The sequence below is a fragment of the Indicator indicator genome, chromosome 4 (assembly GCF_027791375.1).
Source record: "Indicator indicator isolate 239-I01 chromosome 4, UM_Iind_1.1, whole genome shotgun sequence".
Taxonomy (NCBI): Eukaryota; Metazoa; Chordata; class Aves; order Piciformes; family Indicatoridae; genus Indicator; species Indicator indicator.
Window position 1 is genome coordinate 7,592,035 of NC_072013.1, and position 18,825 is coordinate 7,610,859.

General features: G+C 43.0%; 1 protein-coding gene across 1 annotated transcript; it reads left to right on the forward strand.

Moving 5' to 3' along the window:
- Nucleotides 1-1,065: 1,065 nt before the first annotated feature.
- Nucleotides 1,066-16,536, forward strand: DCAF4 (DDB1 and CUL4 associated factor 4). Its single transcript, XM_054380687.1, has 14 exons — nt 1,066-1,101; nt 1,819-1,934; nt 3,513-3,610; nt 5,274-5,431; nt 6,881-6,963; nt 7,621-7,723; nt 8,714-8,857; nt 10,020-10,069; nt 11,306-11,385; nt 13,705-13,800; nt 13,905-14,002; nt 14,676-14,852; nt 15,068-15,182; nt 16,167-16,536. Exons 2-14 carry the CDS (start codon nt 1,825-1,827, stop codon nt 16,358-16,360), a joined length of 1,506 nt encoding a protein of 501 aa, XP_054236662.1. The 5' UTR covers nt 1,066-1,101; nt 1,819-1,824; the 3' UTR covers nt 16,361-16,536.
- The last annotated feature ends 2,289 nt before the right edge of the window (nt 16,537-18,825 follow it).

Genomic DNA, 18,825 nt, shown 5'->3' on the forward strand with positions numbered 1-18,825 from the left:
ATCTAAAATTATTAAAATAACACTCCCCTGAAAAAGACTAAAACTTGGGTTTTCCACAGTTTTTCAGTGGACTATATAGCTCATGTTTTGCTGTAATCTTCAACCTTTATTAGATGAAAAAAAGCATTTTTACCATATTGGTTTAAATTTTTTAACTCCCAAGATGCTTCATAAGGAGGAAAGGCAAGGCCACTGTACTAAACCAGCTTAAAGACACCTTTAGTAAAGGATGGAGAATGGACTTACAACATCTGCAACAAGATGGTAGTTACCATCACACCCTTTCATTGTACTTTTAGCTTTTATTAACCAACTGAGGAGGTACTACTGAGTGCTGTAGCCCCAATTTTTTTTTCTCCTACCTTGTTTGCTTACTGTGTGCATCCCAAATTTGCCCTTGTACCAAGAGCACCTACCTGTTTGTTGGCCAGAAGGCTCAAAAACTCTTTAAGCATTAAGAACCATCTGAGAAGAGGTTCACTTTAGAGGCATCATTTATTAACCAACTGAGGAGTTACTACTGAGTGCTGTAGCCCCAATTTTTTTTCTCCTACCTTGTTTGCTTACTGTGTGCATCCCAAAGTTGCCCTTGTACCAAGAGCACCTACCTGTTTGTTGGCCAGAAGGCTCAAAAACTCTTTAAGCATTAAGAACCATCTGAGAAGAGGTTCACTTTAGAGGCGTCATTTTATTTTCTAAATTCTTGATAAAATTACAATGGTTACAGCAACTTCTAGCTCCTCAAAGTTAGAGGATGGCTTTTAATCAACAAGACTCAGAGAAGGGAGCAGTGATACCCTTTCAGTACCCCCCGTCCCTCTGTCTCCTTCCCTGCCCACAACCCCACCCGAAGGAGGAAACAACTGCTTTCCCTCACGGCACACATCCACCAGCCCCCCAGCTCCCAACTCAGCTTCTACTTGTAAGACCCGCCCGGGACGCACGCGCCAGCTTGTCCTCCTGCGGTTTGCTGAGCGAGCTGTCCGTCAGGCGGCAGGCGCGGCGGAGGGCCAGTTAGGTGAGCTCAACGGGGCGGGGCCGTGGCCTCGGCGGCAGGGTGGAAGTGGTGAGGTCCGGCGTCGGGGACGGTGTCGGTGAGGGGTGAGTGGTGTACGGGAGGTGGTGGGAATGTGTGACTGAAGTTGTGCGTCCGCGTCTGAGACTTTTACTTTCGGCGCGGCGAGCCATGGAGCTGGTCCTGGCCTGGCGCGGAGGTCAGCAGGCATTTAGTGTCGCCGGTCTGTGGGCCTGGTCGCTCACAAGGCCGTTCCGGCCCGGCCTGGCTGCCGTGCTGAGGAAGGGACCCTCTGGCAGGCCGTCCGCTCGTTCTACCGTGTTCCCACGGGAGCAGCGCAGGGCCTGGGCCCGTGGCGAAGGTGGGCAGGCCGGTGGGCCCGCAGTGGAAGTGGGCAGGCCGCCGCTGGCTGGCTTTAGCTGGTTTCCGTAATGAGAGAACCCTTCAGCTTGGAAGGGAGGTGGCTGTTGTTGACACCCGAGTTCGGCTTGGCTGTAGGAATTCTCCGCCCACAGGACGGGTGAACTTGGCCAGAGTTCTGGTGTCGCAGGCAGGAGGGGTACGCACCGTGCCGTGCTCTTGTCGGTCTCCTCTCAAACGGTTGTTCTGCCTTTCTTTTCTCTACGATTTGATGTCTTTTGGACCCCAAAGTGTTTCTCTAAAAGTAAATTATTTCCTTCGGTGTGCCTTCTAGGCTACCTGCGAAGCTATTTGAAAGTGGTTGAAAACAGGCTGTATTAAGAGATTATCTTGTATGTTAAGCAAGTTATATTGAAGTATGTGTGTATATATTTGTTTAACAGGTAGAAATGAAGAGAAATTACTGGAGAGGCAAGGAAAAGCATGGATGGAATAATCACAAGCACAGCTACCATCCCCGTCGGTACAGAAGACCAAATCGCAGTAACTGTACTGAAAGGCAAGTGTATGTAGCCTGTGTTTTGCATGGGTTAAGCCTTTAGATGTTGTGCCTACCTACATTTGCAGATCAGTGGCTATCATAAAGTGGAAAGGTTGCCATCTAAAAATCTAGTGGACAGTATTTCTGATAGGTCTCTCGTTCCTAGTGGGAGTGAAATTGCATTGATTTCTGGAAATGTTTATGTTCGCAACTGCATGTTGATTTTAAACTGAGGTGTGGTTCCGTGAGATCGTTCTTTTCTTTTATGCCTGGTCCATAAAATCTTCATCAGTATGCAAAGATAGGTCAGGGAAGGAAAATGTTTCTAATTACTTCATTTCACCTGCCTGCTTCATATAAAAGCTGTCATTATGGGATCTTCCTGAAAGTTTGAAGGCATGGTAAGTGATGTAGTAATAATACTACATCTAGCTGATCAGGAAACTGAAACAAATCTCAGGAATAATCCACTGCCTTGAAGACTGATTCTTTCATAAAAGTGTATTTTAAGGTTTAGAACTTAAACTTGTCTGTGTTTGAGCTGCTTCTATGGCTTTTTTCCTTTCCCATATTCTTTAGTATGTCTTGTGGCATTAGAAGAGGCCAGTCCTTTGCTTTAATGCTTTAAGCAGTTGGGTTTTTTAAAATGTATTTTTAGAGGAAGACACGCACACGCACACACACGCATATGAATTGCCCCATTAGTTGTGTTTATGTTAGAAAACCTAGAAATGCTAATGGGCCCTAATTTAGTGAATACAGAATTTAAAGGATTTTATTAAAAAGCTTTACCTTTGAGTGCTTGGCTTTGGTGTGGGGTATTTTTCCTGTGTAGATCAGTTATGTCCTTTATTTTCAAGGTTATATAATCAAACGGCAGCAGAGCTGGTATTGTTTTCACTAAATCATGACTCTTCCAAAACATCTTAGCCTAATGCTTTTAAGATGATAATGTGCAATAAGGCTTGTCTTAAAAGTGAGAATTACAAGGGTGATTCAGAAAACATCCTAGTGGAATTTTGCTCATCAGAACTGAATGTGCCCATTTAAATTACTTCAAGAAGGAGAAAGCTGCGACGTTTATTACAAAAGCAGAGACTTTTCTCTCCTGGAATTTTCATTAAACTTTTTTTTATTATTTATTTTGCATGTTTCTGAACCTCATCAATGAAATGCTTATTATGAAGAGAATAGCAAAATATTTTTGACCTCACGTTGATGTTTAACTCATACTGTCTCTATGCTGTGAAGACTTGAATGTTTTCAAGGGTGGGGTTTTCTTTTAGTCAGGGCATATGGTAAAATGCCCAGAATTAATCTTTTGCTGAAAAGAGTTGAAGGCACTTGCAGATATGGCCACCTCTAATATTTTAGCAAGTAATTAAGGCATTGGTATCTCTGCTGTTTTGGAAATGTTTTTAAGCTGAATCTTTTAACTGTTTTATAAGTTAGTGCATGATGGTATGCACAGTGTGCTTATCACAGCTCCACAAAATTGTGCTTCATAATGTCAGTAACAAGCTGCTTTCTAGAACCTTTGTAGAAGGATGTGTAGAACATTTGTGAGCCTGTGTTGAAACAATCCTATTTTGTTAGGCTGGAACAGGAGGAACCACAGACCCCAGTGAATGCAGGTCCCAGCAGCAGTGAAGATCCTTCTTCATCTAGTTTAACACAGAACTCTGTAGTGCCAGGTAAGAAACCATGTTTATGGGTCAGAAATCGGTGTCTGTATGCTGATAGCATGAAAAAAGTAGTAGTAGCTGTGTTAAATAGTATGCTGTGACAGGAGGAGTAGAGGAAAGTAACATAACAAGATGTAGAAAGTGAGGATCTAGAAAGTGGGGCCAAATGCACTTTGAGGCCCACAAGCATGCCTCATGTTTTAAAACTTCATGTGCTTAGCCAGGCTGATGGAAACTGAAAAAAAGTAGAATTCAGTATCTCCCTCCAGAGATGTTGCTTAGGGAAGAAAATTACCTTTTTTAATTTTCTCATATGAGCTGAAGATGTATTAAAATACATCTTTCAAGAGAAACGTTACATAAGCAAAGAAAATAAGAGAGCATGTAAAAAGTTGTAACAGTCTCTTAAAATATACCATGATCCGCCTTCAGTGCTTTTTGTGGTCTGCAAGAAATACACTCTGGCTAAATGTTTGTTCATTATCAGGGAGTTAACTGGTGATCTTAGGGAGAATCTCGCATCTGCATTCTGGCTTCCTGACTTTTTAAACAACCCTAGCAAAAGCTGAGGCTGTGGGAACGTGTACGTATCCACCACAGAAGAGTCCTGAAACATTGTGGACTCAAGGCTCTTAGCAAGAGACAAAGCCAGAGTTTAAAGAGACCTTTTTTTTATACATCACCCTTTTGTGCTTAAGAGGTTTTGAGTATGTTAGGAGATGTATCCTGCAGAACAGTTGTTGATGTCTAATTAGGTTCTGTATACTAAATGCAGTGTGCTTTTTATGGACCTTATTGATTCATTCACTAATTTTATTTTTCTGATGACTTGAATACATTTCGGTCACTTGTTGCTAAGATGAAATCTAGAAGATGCTGACAAGGAGCTGAATTGTAAACAGCAGCAGAAAGAGATTATTTGAAGTTCAATCTCTGGTAGTAGATAAAGGTTTAAACAAAACCTATTGAAATGAAATGTTAACACTAGCTTCTTCTGAAAACAATCCTTTGTCTTGAGACAATGTACCATTATGAACCTGTCAAAGTATTTTACCTGTCTGCCTCCCATCAATTTACCTGGGCAGTGAAGCACTAAAAGGGAATGTTTCTGTCATCCCAGTTTACCTATGGAAGGAGCCTCTGTGTATTGTCCAAATGTACTCTTGATTGTGTCTCAATCTCTCCCATGTACTGAAGGAAAGTTGCTTGTTCTTGGAAGTGAATCACTTAATTCTAGTTTGGGCAATGCCTCATTGTCAGTTATTTTTCTGTTGTTTGGAACTGCCCTACCTAGTCTTTTACCAAGAGTGTTCCCTTGTGATTGATTTATGAAGAAAGGTCATTTTTTTCTGCAGCAAAACCTTTCCTCCCTGCTTCTCTGATCGGCCTGAATTTCATCTTGGTCAGTGCTGACATCCCTTCTGTACCTGTGTAAGGGCACTACAGTTGAAAGCTAAAAATAATCCTTTGTTTCTTTAAGTGCCTGCCATCAGTTCCTACTCTCTGTACCATGCTTGGGACCTGGGAGCGAGAGCTTTGACTGTTTTCTGACATTCCCATGAAGATGCAAGGTGTCAAAGCAATAAGCAAACTTGGTTATGCATCTGATTTTGTCTGGGTTTCCCCACCTTCCCACCTTTTTTTTCTTTTCCTTTTTTTCTTCTCCCCTAAGAACTGCCAGGATTTTACTATGATTCAGAAAAGAACCGCTATTTTCGCCTGCTGCCTGGGCATAATAACTACAACCCACTCACCAAGGAGAGCATTCAGTACAAGGCAATGGAATGCAAAAGACTGAGACTCTTAGAAGAGGAAGAAAAACAAAAGAAGGTACATTCTGAAAAATTAGGCTTTATTTTGCTCTAGTCCAGGACAAATTATAAACTAAAGCCTTTCAATTCTAACTGTGTACAGTTCCCTAAGCTGTTTGAGGAAACGAAAATTTGGTTTTGCTGAGAATTTATAGTCCTTGAAGCCTTTTATTTGGCTGTTCCACACAGGAATGAAAGCAAGTCATTACAAACAAATGAAAAAAAAAACTGTAAAGAGAGAGGACCTGTGCTCAGAATTGCAGATTGTCCAACAGTTACAGTTGAGTTAGGACTCTTGACTCCAGGTTTCAAATCCCTGCCTTGAATTGGCAAAGTAGAGTCTTATTTTTAGGTTTCCACGTGTTTAATAAATGTATTGATCATATTCCTGGACGCTGAAGAAAAAATACTAATGATATTTTGTGGAAATGGCTTTCTCATGAAGAGATTCTTGGACAGGTAAAATCAAGGTGAATCTTATCTTTGCGGCTGGAAAGCCTTTTTACAGCCTGTTACAGCAGGGTTAATGCTGGTGCTGCATATCTGTGACCTGGGCAAAATACCCAACAAAGATGTATTTTAATTACCTGAAAGCTGTCATGACTTTACACCTCAGAGCTCAGATTAAATATGCTGTCATTTGGAAGAAGTGAGCAGTATTTTTCTCCTCAGGTAACGAAATTGTCAATTACAGCTATTTAGCATTTCAGTCTTCACTGTTAAAGTTCTGCTGTTGGCTCTGGTTTGCCTTTTTTTTTTTTTTTTTTTTTTGTGGTGGTGTTTTAGCTGTTTCCATGAGCACTGAAGGTTTCATTAGATACCGAAATGCTGCTGGCCACGTTGCTGTTAATGAGAACTAGATATGCATCTCTTCTCTTGTTCCATCTGACTATTGAACTGGACATCTGAGTTAGGCTCCCAGATATGAACATTTTGACTCTCAAATACTTGCTTTGTCAGAGCATCATCAAAAAGATTTCTTGTACTGAAGCTCTGCAAGATTCTCTGTCCTTTGATCTTCCCAGAAGGTGAAATTTTTTTAAAAGAATGGAAAAATAGTTTGGCGCAGCAGTAGGACTGCATAGTTAATAGCAGTCTTGTTGTGATAGAAAGAGTTGGTGTATATTAAGATTGTAAGGTGTTACAGTGAAACCAGAAGGTGACTTTACACCTCAAGGTGGTACTGCTGATTATGTCAAACGAAAACAATAGCTGTTATCTTGGGGGGCTTTTTTTTTCTCTACTTTTTGTATTCCTAGAAGTACTTTGCTTGTCAGAGGAATATATTCCTGTCTGCTTCCTGTAGTATGTCTGAGGAGATGGTGTTTTACAGGTGTTCTGGAAATTTTAATGTACGTAGGCTGGAGGAAAAAGTTGCCTAAATATCCCAGACATCAAAGGCCCACAGCCATGTTTGAGTTGTGGACAAGCAAATAACTGAGTACGCTTTAATGTTGTTCTCCTCCAGAAAACAGCAAGGGCTGGACTGAACTCATCTGTGCTGCTACAGAAAAGGCAGCTGGGTTTGCTCAGCTCCAGAAGTTATTGCAGGTACAATGATTTGATTTTCTTTTGCTTGCAGTACCAAGTTCTGCTGTTAGTGCAACTGTTCCTGTCAAGTTTTTTTGTATTTTTCCTTGTTCCACTTAGGACAAAGAGGGCTATATTACTTATAATACAAAAATTAGTTATATTCTTTCATAATCAGGTTACTAAAAAGATGAGGATTCAAATGAAGAATAGATTTCCCCACTTCAGATAAATGGAGTTTAAAACTTCACTTTTTTTTCCTGTAGATGCTGTTTTGCTACATTGTGCTTTATGCATCCAGTGCAGCTTTTCTTTGGATGACTGTTCTTCAGTTGACATAACCATTCCTCCTGACCCCCATTACAGGAGGCAGGAGAGCTCAGATTCAGTAACAGTGCAGGCAGCAAGTTAGTGACTTGCTGTGTTGTTTCTGCTACCAAAGGTGTGCTGGGGTTCAAAATAACCAGATGAAATTCCAGGAATGTGGAAGATGCACATGCTCATGGGTAACATAAAGGAAATTGCAGCACTCTAGTTGTTCAGGCATTTTTATTTTCTGTGATCAAGAAGCAGATCTGGATATCCTATCCAGAATTCTTTTCCTTAGCATTAAACCTAGGCTTACCTGAACTCTTCTTTCTTCCCCTCCAACCCTTCTCCCCTGACCTGCTTTCACAGGATGGTCCATGAACTAAAAGTGAACTGCATGCAGAGGAAGAAGATAGAAATTCACAGTCCAGATTCCTCAGTTGCTGGAACCAACAATTTTAAAACAATTGTGGTATGTTATGAGAATTGTTCAACCTTTACAATAAAGAGAGCTCCCATCTTCAGTGATATTGTAATCAGATCCCATAGAGCTCTGTTGTGTCAGTTCTGAAAATCTCTGCTTGGTAAATTTTAAACAGATAGTAAGAGGCTGTTCCTTTCCTGGAAAGGAAAATGGTAAAAAGGTTGGATATGAAAGTGATTCATTGTTGTTTGTTTGTTTGTTTGTTTTTTAAACTGATAAATGTGTTCTCTTGGAAACAAACGAGTGGAGTGGATAATTAGCATGGGACTATGAGGGAGAGTGAAGAGATTTAAGAGAAAGAAGAACAAAATGCAAGAGGTTTTTAAGAGTAGCAAAGTCTGTGCTCCATAGAATCTCTGTAAAAAACTGTAAACATTTTACAACTCATGAACCAGTTTCTACTGGTTTCAATGGTACTGCACATGCAGGAGAGGTCTCTGGAGTGAGTATCTTTTATAGTCTACGTGGTTAGGATCAGGTCCTGGCCTTGCAACCAGAGCATTGCAGAGGCAGGTGAAGCCAGAAGGAAGTCAGAAACTTAGTGTCATAAAAGTTGAAATGTGGCAACAGCCTTTTTTTTTTCTTTCCTTGCTGTGATCCAACAGCAGGAGAATTCCATGTTCGCTTTTGATAACGTTTAAAATTTTGGTTTGAGTCCTCTACCAACTGGTAAGTCTGTGCAAATCCTTTTCTTACTCATGTGTTTTCCTATCTCAGAATCAAAGAATTAGCTTGGAAAAGACCTTTGAGATCATCAAGTCCAACCTATCACCCAACACCATCTAATCAACTAAACCATGGCACTAAGTGCCTCATCCAGTCTTATTGGCCAGTGTTTTTAGAGATAAATGGAAAGTGAATGATGTTAAAGGGATCAGAATTAATGTGCTGTTTCATTTTAGATGTAACGCAGCACCCTCCAGCTGCTTTTTTCTGTAAGCTTCCAGTAAGTGTGACCAGTAAGCTTTTCTTTTACAGGCAGATGTTGCTTGTGAACGGATATTCACTGTGAGTGATGTAGAGCATGGAGGATGCAAATACGGGATCATCAACCTCAGTGGTTTGGGGAAGGAGTCTCTCACTGTGGAGATGTATGACAACCTCTACTTCACAAACCGCAAAGTACTGTCTTCTGTTCCTGCTCCCTTCAGTTGCTGCGCTCAGAATGCTGCGCTTGGGAGGCGCAAGTGGAAATGCATGAGGGTTGGCAGAAGGGGGTAGGAAGAACCTAGGAATGTGAAGCTTGGATAAATACAAAATCACAGTAAACTTGTCTCTGAAAGTCCTCAGTACAACTGTTAGTTGTCAGGAATGTTATGCTACAGTGGGAACAAAAGATTATGTTCCAGTTTCCAAGGACAGTGCTTACTTCAGAGTTGTACTTGGCCATAGCTGACAAAACTGATGCTGAGGGCCAGAAACTAAGATTTAAATGCTTCTTTCTTAAAAGGGACTGTGGGAAAACGTGGTTATCCTAGAGTGTGAAGCATATTTAAAACAGGCTTTCATAATCTCTTCAAGCTCAGGCTCTGTTAAGAATCTCTTAAATAATATGTGCTTGGTGCCTCAGTCCCTGTTTGGACAGACCTCTCAGTGTGTCTGTCTCATGCATTTAAGAGAAATACGAGGCTAAAAGGCTCATATCCTATTAGTGGGCTATTTAGCGGGCTAAGGAAGCGTGCCCAGAGAGTTTTATGTAATTTTTGCATACAAATGCGTCCAGGTCTGGAGCCCCTATTACAAGAAAGATATAGATGTGCTGGAACGTGTCCAGAGAAGGGCTATGAGGATGACCAGAGGGCTGGAGCACCTCTCCTGTGAGGACAGACTGAAAGAGTTGGGGCTCTTCAGTCTGGAGAAGGGAAGGCTCTGAGGAGACCTTATTGTGGCCTTCCAGTATCTGAAGGGGGCCTACAAGAAAGCTGGGGAGGGACTTTCTAGGGTGTCAGGTAGTGATAGGACTAGGGGGAATGGAGCAAAACTAAAGTGGGTAGATTCAGATTGGATCTTAGGAAGAAGTTGTTCACTGTGAGGGTGGTGAGACACTGGAACAGGTTGTCCAGGGAGGTGGTGAAAGCCCCATCCCTAGAGGTTTTAAGGCCAGGCTGGATGTGGCTCTGGGCAACCTGATCTAGTGTGAGGTGTCCCTGCCCGTGGCAGGGGGGTTAGAACTAGATGATCCTTGCTGTCCCTTCCAGCCCTAACAATTCTATGATTCTATGAAGTATCCTTTCACAAATCAAGTAAGTGATAACAAAACCAGTATGTCTTCTTGTGTCTGAAGGTGAATTCTGTGTGCTGGGCATCACTGACTCATCCAGATTCTCATGTTTTATATCCTTTTTTTTAAAAGGCAACATTTCAGTTTGGCTTCCGCAAGTCTGCATCACACTGCACAGAACAACTAACTTCCAGGAAGCTCTCTCATGTAGTTGCTCTAGAAAATAAGTTTTCTGGAAAACGGAGAAAGTGATTAACAACTGAAAGATGTTTGAGCTAGTGAAACAGACATACGGCTCTGATTAGATCTAAGCAGAATTGTTCCAGTATAACAGTAAGTGAAAGACCATGTTTCCTGCCCTGGAGACTTCCCACTTCTTAGCAGTGTAGATGCCATTTCCAAAATTATCTGATGTTTAGAAATTGGCTGAGGCAAAAGGACAAGGGAGAAGGTTAAGGCAACTAATTTTCTCTTTGAAAGTGGATCCGCTGGCTTCTGTTGTAAACCATCTCCATACTAGTTGAGGTGAGAGGAGAATGGGAGCAATTCATTGGCATCACGCTCTGCAACTTTAAAAGCACGTTCTGCAGATCCGTCTCAGAAGAGGAGGAAGGTTGATGGTGTAGTAGAAGAAGCAGTAATGGACAGTACAGACCCCTGAAGAGAGAAAGAAAAGGGGGTTGTAATGTTGGAGATGGCAGGCAGCAGATGTGATCTAAATTACACAGAAATGTGTGACATGTCTCCTGGGCAAAGCCAAGCAATTCAGGACCAATCCAGAAGGTGGCAGGAGCTCATCAGGCTTGCTTACAGCTGGTTAGGCATTGGAGATTGTTTCGGTTTCACTGTTTCCTGTTTTCCTCTAGGGGTGTCACAAGATACCCCACTGAAATTGAAATGCATCTTTCAAATGCTGTTTATACCTGGTATAATCTTTATAAAGTATTTTGATCTAAAGTGAGTCTTTCTTGCTTCCCCAATGCATGCTCCCCTTTTCCCAACTTGCTTCCATGAAAGACAGATCTATATTAATGGAGTGTCATCAGCATGTAAAGGGGAGAAGGATGATCCATGTAAGCCATGTACAATTTTTTTTTCTAGCACTAGAAAGATGTCTTAGCATTCCTCTTATCTCGTATTTCTGATGGTGAAAATACAGAAGCAAGAATTTGAGTTCTTTCTGGCTCTTTCCTATGAAAGATAAGGAAAGTCAAAACGATTGTAAACTGTAAGGCACATCAAAGGGCCTTGTGGCTGTGTCAGAGCATCTTGCTTTTCCCAGCCATAAATGTTAGACAGCCTCTTCCATTCTAGGAAGAAATTGTGTTTTCCTTAACTCCCTTCAGCAAGCTGTGTCTCATGGGAATTGCAGAAACACCAGGCTGTGCCAGTCTGCTTCCAGCATCATTGTTCAGCAGTACTAACCCAGGTAGGGTGGTTTTGTTGTTGGGTTTTTTTTTTCCTCCATTTTTCGCCAGCAGTTACGATGTGATAACAGCACAAAAGGAAGATTATATCCACACTTTTCTTCTGGGAAACAGCTGCTGGTGAGACTGTCGTATTCTTGTAAAATTCAGAAAATCTGAAACGGTTGAAGTGAACAGATGAAAACTTGCCTTAAGAATTAATTAACAAGAAGTATCCGAAGCAGTAGTTTTCTTGTAGCTGCTGATGGTTTAGTATTTTGTCAGGAGAATTGCCTCACTTGTTAACATTTGAGATTGTTCATGAGTAGCCTGGCGTGTAGCTAATGTTACATGCAAGTACTCAATTTTCCATGTAGGCTACCTAGAATCATTGCTGAGTCCCTTTTCTCATAGCTACTCAAGTATGCTCAGTGGATTAATCAAAGACGAAAAGCTGGTAAATATCTTGGGCCATAGCTCTTTGTACGAGCTCATGCTCAGCTGTGTGTAAGCATGAGGCAATCCCAAGCACAAATCCAGGCTGGGCAGTGAGTGGCTGGAGAGCAGCCCTGAGGAGAGGGACTTGGGGGTGCTGGTGGACGAGAAGCTCAACATGAGCTGTCAATGTGCACTTGCAGCCCAGAAAGCCAGCCAGAGCCTGGGCTGCATCAAGAGAAGTGTGGCCAGCAGGTCAAGGGAGGTGATTCTCCCCCGCTGCTCTGCTCTGGTGAGACCCCACCTGGACTACTGCATCCAGTTCTGGAGCCCCTATTACAAGAGGGATATGGACATGCTGGAACGTGTCCAGAGAAGGGCCACCAGGATGATCAGAGGGCTGGAGCACCTCTCCTGTGAGGACAGACTGAAACAGTTGGGGCTGTTCAGTCTGGAGAAAAGAAGGCTCTGAGGTGACCTTATTGTGGCCTTCCAGGATCTGAAGGGGGCCTACAAGAAAGCTGGGGAGGGACTTTTTAGGCTATCAGGTAGTGACAGGACTAAGGGGGATGGAATAAAGCTGGAAGTGGGGAGATTCAGACTGGACGTGAGAAAGAAGTTCTTCACCATAAGAGTGGTGAGAGCCTGGAATGGGTTGCCCAGGGAGGTGGTTGGGACCCCATCCCTGGAGGTGTTTAAGGCCAGGCTGGATGAGGCTCTGGCCAGCCTGATCTAGTGTGAGGTGTCCCTGCCCATGGCAGGGGGGTTGGAACGAGATGATCCTTCCAACCCTGACTGATTCTGTGATTCTATGACTGGGAGAATCCTGTGTCTTAGTCTGTAGCTGTATCTTTATATTCTAGTTTGTTCAGTGTTCTTGGGGGCAGGGCTTTATTAATTGGACTTTCTTGATGTCAGAACATGCTTCTTCAAATAACACAGTCCTCTAACCTGGTTTTCATTCAGACATGGTCGTTTGGAATATACAGAGGAAGGCTGTAATAGATAACAGTTACAGACCTGCTTACAATTTTGTATATCATACTACTCATGCAGCCACATAAAAAACCCCAAACCCAAACAACAAGATGCATGGAGTTAGTGTGAAGAGTCACTGAAGATGGATGGCTACTAGCCTATAAAACATTTTAAGCTTTTCACCATAATTAGGTAGCCAGAGTTCCACTAGAGACCTCTTGTCTGGTATTTCTTATTGACTGTCTTAGGTATTTCCAAGTTTCTTTACTTACTTCACTCACCTAAATTGGTTGTTTGAGAGAACCTTGCTAAATAGATGCTGGGAGCAAAGTAGAATTTAACCTGTTTAACCCCATGTTTTAGACTTGTCACCCATGCTGCCTGACTAATGTATGATCATGGTCAATGTGCCATGAAGGAAGGGAAAACTGAGAACTTAACATTTATGCCCACTAGTAGGCTTTGCACAGGAGTTACATAAGGGTCAAACCTAGGGTATTTCTACTTACTCAAACCTTTGGGTTGTTCAGTTTGGTGGGTTTTTTTCAAATAGGCCAAGAAGGTACAGGTTAGGCTTTGGTAAATCTATAAAGTAGATGTTTTGTGCTTCTAGCCCACTTGTCTTTAAAAAATAGCTTAGTGCTGCAAGCAAAATTTGTCTCTTCCCTACCATACTGAGTCCTCTGACTAAATAAATGTCACAATCTCTCACAATCATCTTGTCTGTATAGACTAGAAGTCTTCATCTTACAGTCATGAAGTCCCACGTTTGTTTCATGTCTCTTGAATAGCACAGGTACACTAACTGGGCAACATTTTCTCTGCTTCAGATTGACATTTTGAAAGAAGCATGAAAATACAGAGAAGCTTTTTAGGTTGTTATCCTGTCCTAACATTTTATGGACACTTATGTGTTGCTCCTGTCCTAGGAGATCGACCTGGAATGCTGTGCAGCTTCAAGATATCCACTGCCTGGTCCTGTGCTTGGTGCCTGAATCCCCAGGCAGACAACTGCTTCAGCACAGGTGACCTGCAAGGCTAGCAACCCCTTCTTTCTCAGTGGAAAAGACTTCTCACATTAATCTCCCAGCTGCTACCCAAATAAACAAACACAATCTGTTGTCTTTAGGCCTGACACGACGAGTTCTTGTGACCAATGTGGTGACAGGCCATCGACAGACGTTTAGCATTGTCAGCGATGTATTGGCACAACAGTTTGCCACACAGGTAAGAATAACCCAACACCTTTCCCTTGTCCAGAGCCCAGCCTCATGGGTGGGCTTTTTGTTCTGTTTGTGATGGGACACGTTGTGCTGCACGTAAGGCTGTGATTACAGTTCCTGCTGGAGCTAATGTGGTCTGAGGCTTGCACACAACTGAAGAGCAACAAAAAAGATTAATTGATTTCAAACTCTGTGGCAAGGGGTAATTTTTGTTACTTGTACAGAGAGAGAAAAGAAATGAAGGAAGGACAAAGAGCACAGTAATAATGCCTGTTTTGATTATGGCATATGACCTCATTTTGTTAACACTCAGTGTATTGTCTCCATCGAGAAAGAGAAACCCCCTCTAAAATACTAATGGGCTTATTCACAGAGATTTAGTGAGAAGGGTGAAATCAGAATATGAGAATTTTAGTTTCCATTTTGCTGTCACATCAGACTCATTCCTGTGTGCCTGAACTTGGACAGTTCAAGTAAAGAGTTGAGGTTTGAGTGGAACTAATGAGTTGTCTGAGAAATGTTGCAGTCGGTAATAAAAACTCTAGTTCTTATTACCTGTGTTAAATAATTTGACAGCTGCCAAAGAGAGCTCCAGAGGTTGACATAGATTCTGTCTATAACTTGTAAGGTCCTTCCAGATGTTACATAGCATGCTTCTTCCTCTTGGATCCTTCTAGACCCCAATGCTATACAATGGCTGCCGTTCAGGTGAGATTTTTGGCATTGACGTGCGCCAACGCAACCACAAGGGCCAGAGCTGGAAAGCAATTCGTCTGTTCCATGACTCAGCAGTTACATCTATTCGCCTTCTGGAGGCTGAACGTTACCTGATGGCAGCAGATATGGCTGGACAGGTATGGGTTTGCTGTGGTTGGGATATTGGTTCCTTTTACTATCTGGGCACTTACAGGTGCTTATCGCTGTCCTGAGGGACAGCAAATGGCTGTACTTTGAGGGGTGGTTTGGAATTGAATGGTAGTTCCATACGTGGGTCCTCTTCCAAAACCACATATTATTCATCGACCATTGCTCTCTGCTTACTTAACTCTTACTCTGCTTAAACTTGCAGATAAAACTGTGGGACCTGAGAACAGCAAAGTGTGTGAAACAGTACAACGGTCATCACAACGAGAACACTGTTCTCCCAGTGCATGTAAATGAGGAGGAAGGACTTCTTACAGCAGGTTGGTGGTTGATTTTTTTTTTTTCCCCTCTACTTGCAGAGTGTGTAAGAAAATCCACAGTAGTTTTCTTATGCCTGAGGAGCATTTCTTAGAGTTGTTAGAAACTGTAAAGCTGTTAATTCTTTAAAATTCAGAAATTTAGCATTAGACATATTGTAATATACTGTGAAGATGAAGAAATAGTGTTTTGGCTACACACCTACTGTAATCATTCCCACCCAGCACTTACTGGCCTTATCTGCTGTGTACTGCAAAAGTCCCATTGTTCCTACCACAGTCTGTCTCAAGTGTAGAGCAGAAAACTCTTGATTTAGAAATCCGGAGAAACAATTTGAAGGTGAGAGACTTGATGGTAACTTTATATAGAGACTAAGAACTGTACACATGTGTTAGGTGCTTAAGTGGGTGCTGTGGTGATGGACTGAAGCATTGGCTGGTAAGCCTAATTCCTTGTAAGCTGCCTGGACCACTGAGGTTCATTTTGAATACACTTGGCTACAGTCTGAGATGTTGTGGGGTATGGGGTTTTTTGGTTTGTTTTTTTTTTTAGGGTTGGGGGAGGAAAGGTAACAATAAATGAAGCAAGCCCCCTCAATCCTCATAGTATAGCCCAGTTTCACAGTGTCACTGTAAACATAGTGACCTCCTCTCTTTGGATTGGTCATTGACAGAACAGTAAGAAGAGTTCTCGTTTACTTAGCAGTGAGTTTTTCTCCCCATTTTCGGCTTAGGAGCTTGATAAAGAGGAAAGCACTGTGAATACTGATCAATCATACCTTTTATGGCCTAATAGGAAATGCACATTTTTCCCACTTCTGTGGTATTCAGCACGGAATTCATTTCAGAAAGTATTGATAAGCACTCTGATCAGTTTTACAGGCACTAGAGGCAGACTTTTCCCCCACAGACCTGCCTCTGTGATGATAATCTTGCAAAGCCTTGTAAAGTGTATGATGCTGAATTGGTGTGTCCTTTCCTTTCCAGTTGGTCAGGATTGCTACACCAGAATTTGGAGTCTCCAAGATGCCCAGCTGCTTAGAACCATCCCTTCTCCCCACCCAACCTCCAAAGATGCCATTCCCAGTGTGGTGTTTTCTTCAAGACTTGGAGGTAGCCAAGGAGTTCCTGGCTTACTCATGGCTGTCAAACAGGATCTCTACCACTTCTCCTATAACTGACCTAATATTCTCTTCAGACCTGGTCTACAAAGCTGCCAGCCTGTACGTGACTCCAGCTTTTTTGCACCAGTCAGCCTGCTGTTGAGTCACTGTGTGCTGCTGTTGCATCTGCTTGACCTATGAAATTCTGAACTTGATTCAGCAAATCTTGCTGCACACAGACATCTTGTAAATAAAAGCTGAATGCTGATTAACTTGTTAGGCAGTATTCAGCCTCTTTGAACTCTACCTGTAATCTTTGGAAAGCTGGTAAGTTCGAGTCTGTCTCAGTTGAGCTGAATTTGTCCAAAGTTTGCTTTAACTTGATCCTACCCTGGTCATACAACCATTTAGCTGTGGTTACACCTGTATATGTAAGCAAGCAGACTGGTGCAACAGACTGGATTAGCAGAGTGAGGTAGGCAGTAAGAAGTGGACAGTAGAGGTTAAAATATTGCGGAGCTTTGGTGTAGCTTTGGTCTGGTCTGTGCTCTGCAGCAGTCTGAAACCCCTGAATTGGGACTTGACAAAAAGATTCTGTTCATAGTTTATAGCCTGCTTTAGCTGTCTCTACTATGTCTGTGGTTGGAAGCAGTCCAAGAACAGCTGTTTCCCCACTGACTGTCAGCCCTTTATGCTGGGCCATGCTGAACATTGCCCTTTTCACATGCTGGTAGCCATCCCCACCACCATTCACTTTAAAGTTCTACACTTTGTGTAGAACAAAGCTCCTTTCCTGGTCCAGTAGCCAGGCTGAATGTTCCTGTTAATTTACCATAGTGTTTCCTAACCAAGTCCACACCCCTGGTCAGCAGTTTGGAATGGCAGGCTTGCTCATGCAGCTGGAGCAAGAGACAAGCCCAGTGTGGACAGACCAGATCCTCTGGGAGGTGCAGAGTCAGGGCTTTTGCATACAGAGGTCTCAGTTGTGGACTTGTAGAAGCAGGGCTCAGCAATTGGCTGACACTGTCTTGTGTTTGAGAATAAGTGTCGTTGCATGGAGCCCTGTTACCTCCAGCTCCTTCCTCATAACCAGCAGGACTGGGCAAGACCATCCTGCAGCTAGTATGGTCAGGAAGCACTGACAAGATTAGAAGTCTGCCAGGGGGTAAAGGTGCTCATGAATGAGATGGGGCTACTGATGGGCTGCGCTCCAGTTTCCCAAAAATCTTAGAAAAGGAACACAGGAACTGCTTTTTCATCCTGGGACCGACTTGAAGCTTTCTGTTGGATAACTGTCACCAGACATGCTGCTTCCCGTGGGGTCCTGTCACAGCTGAGCATACAAACAGGTTATAATCACACCCTTGCTGCACGGCATGCCAGGATGCAAGCTGTGTGCAGCTGGCTCAGTGGGATGGAGCTGAGCTGGGTGTGTGCATTCCAAGTGCCTCCTGAAATCAGGAATAGGCTGCACATGCACACAAAGAGAAGTGTTGCTGGTGACTCTATCCAGCCTAGCACTGACACCTGGGCTACCGTCTGTGCCTTCACTGCAGAGGGGTGCAGAGTGCTGAGCACCCTAGGAAGGGAGGGGCTTGCATGTCCTCATCAAAGCTTCTCTACTAAATTGCATTCTAGGAATAAAAGGAAACAGAGCTAAGAGCTGCCTCTTGGCTGCCCACCCCATTCACTCCACCAGCTCTTTGGAGCAGGCATAATTAATTTGTTTTCCAAGGCCCTTCCTGCCTTTTTTTGTGTGGTGTCCTGTGCATGTAGTGCTTGAAACCCTTCTGGGGTTTAGGGCCCCCTGGCCTGCTCAAAGGGGCAGAGACGGCACTGAGTACAGAAACATTTCCCAGCAGAGTATCTGCTCTCTTTGTAGAGGGAGGGGTAAGAGTGAGTAGTAGTACTGCTACAGCCCAAAGGAGATGTATGTGCAAGGAAAGCTCTTCGGCTGTAAGTGAACAGGAATAATCGCAGTTAAACCAGAGGGTTGGTGCAACTGGTCCATCAGTCACAAAATACTTTTCCTATAGAAGGGAAGCATGAGCTATGGCATGAGTACAGTACTGTTATCAGGGATGAAGCCATGGTGTGAGCGCTCCAGGAGCTGAGAACTTAGGGGTGCAGCCAATTCATCCCTTGGCATCCCTACTACGACCTGGTATCATCAAGCACACTTCATGCATATGTCTCCGAACAAGTACCCTGCATTGCAAGCCCAAGAGAGGCAAGTTCCTTTCACAAGCCCAGTGCAAACCTAAGCATATCCTGTGTTCCTTTGCATCCTTCCAATGCACTCCTCTTCCCTTCCCTTTTTCAAGTGGCTTTGGATCAGGGAATTATTCAAATACAAGGACAGACAGGTGCTACTAAAAATCCTGTCCTGCAGGGCTCCACTCTCATTCCTCCTGCCCTCTCACTATCTTCAAGCCTAAGCAATATCCTATTCTAAGAAACTCTGTTCTCAGCAGCTGGTGCTGCTCACCGCTTTTTAGTGTTAAGAGTGGTGATCTTCTCTTTGTATTTCTTTTACCCATTAA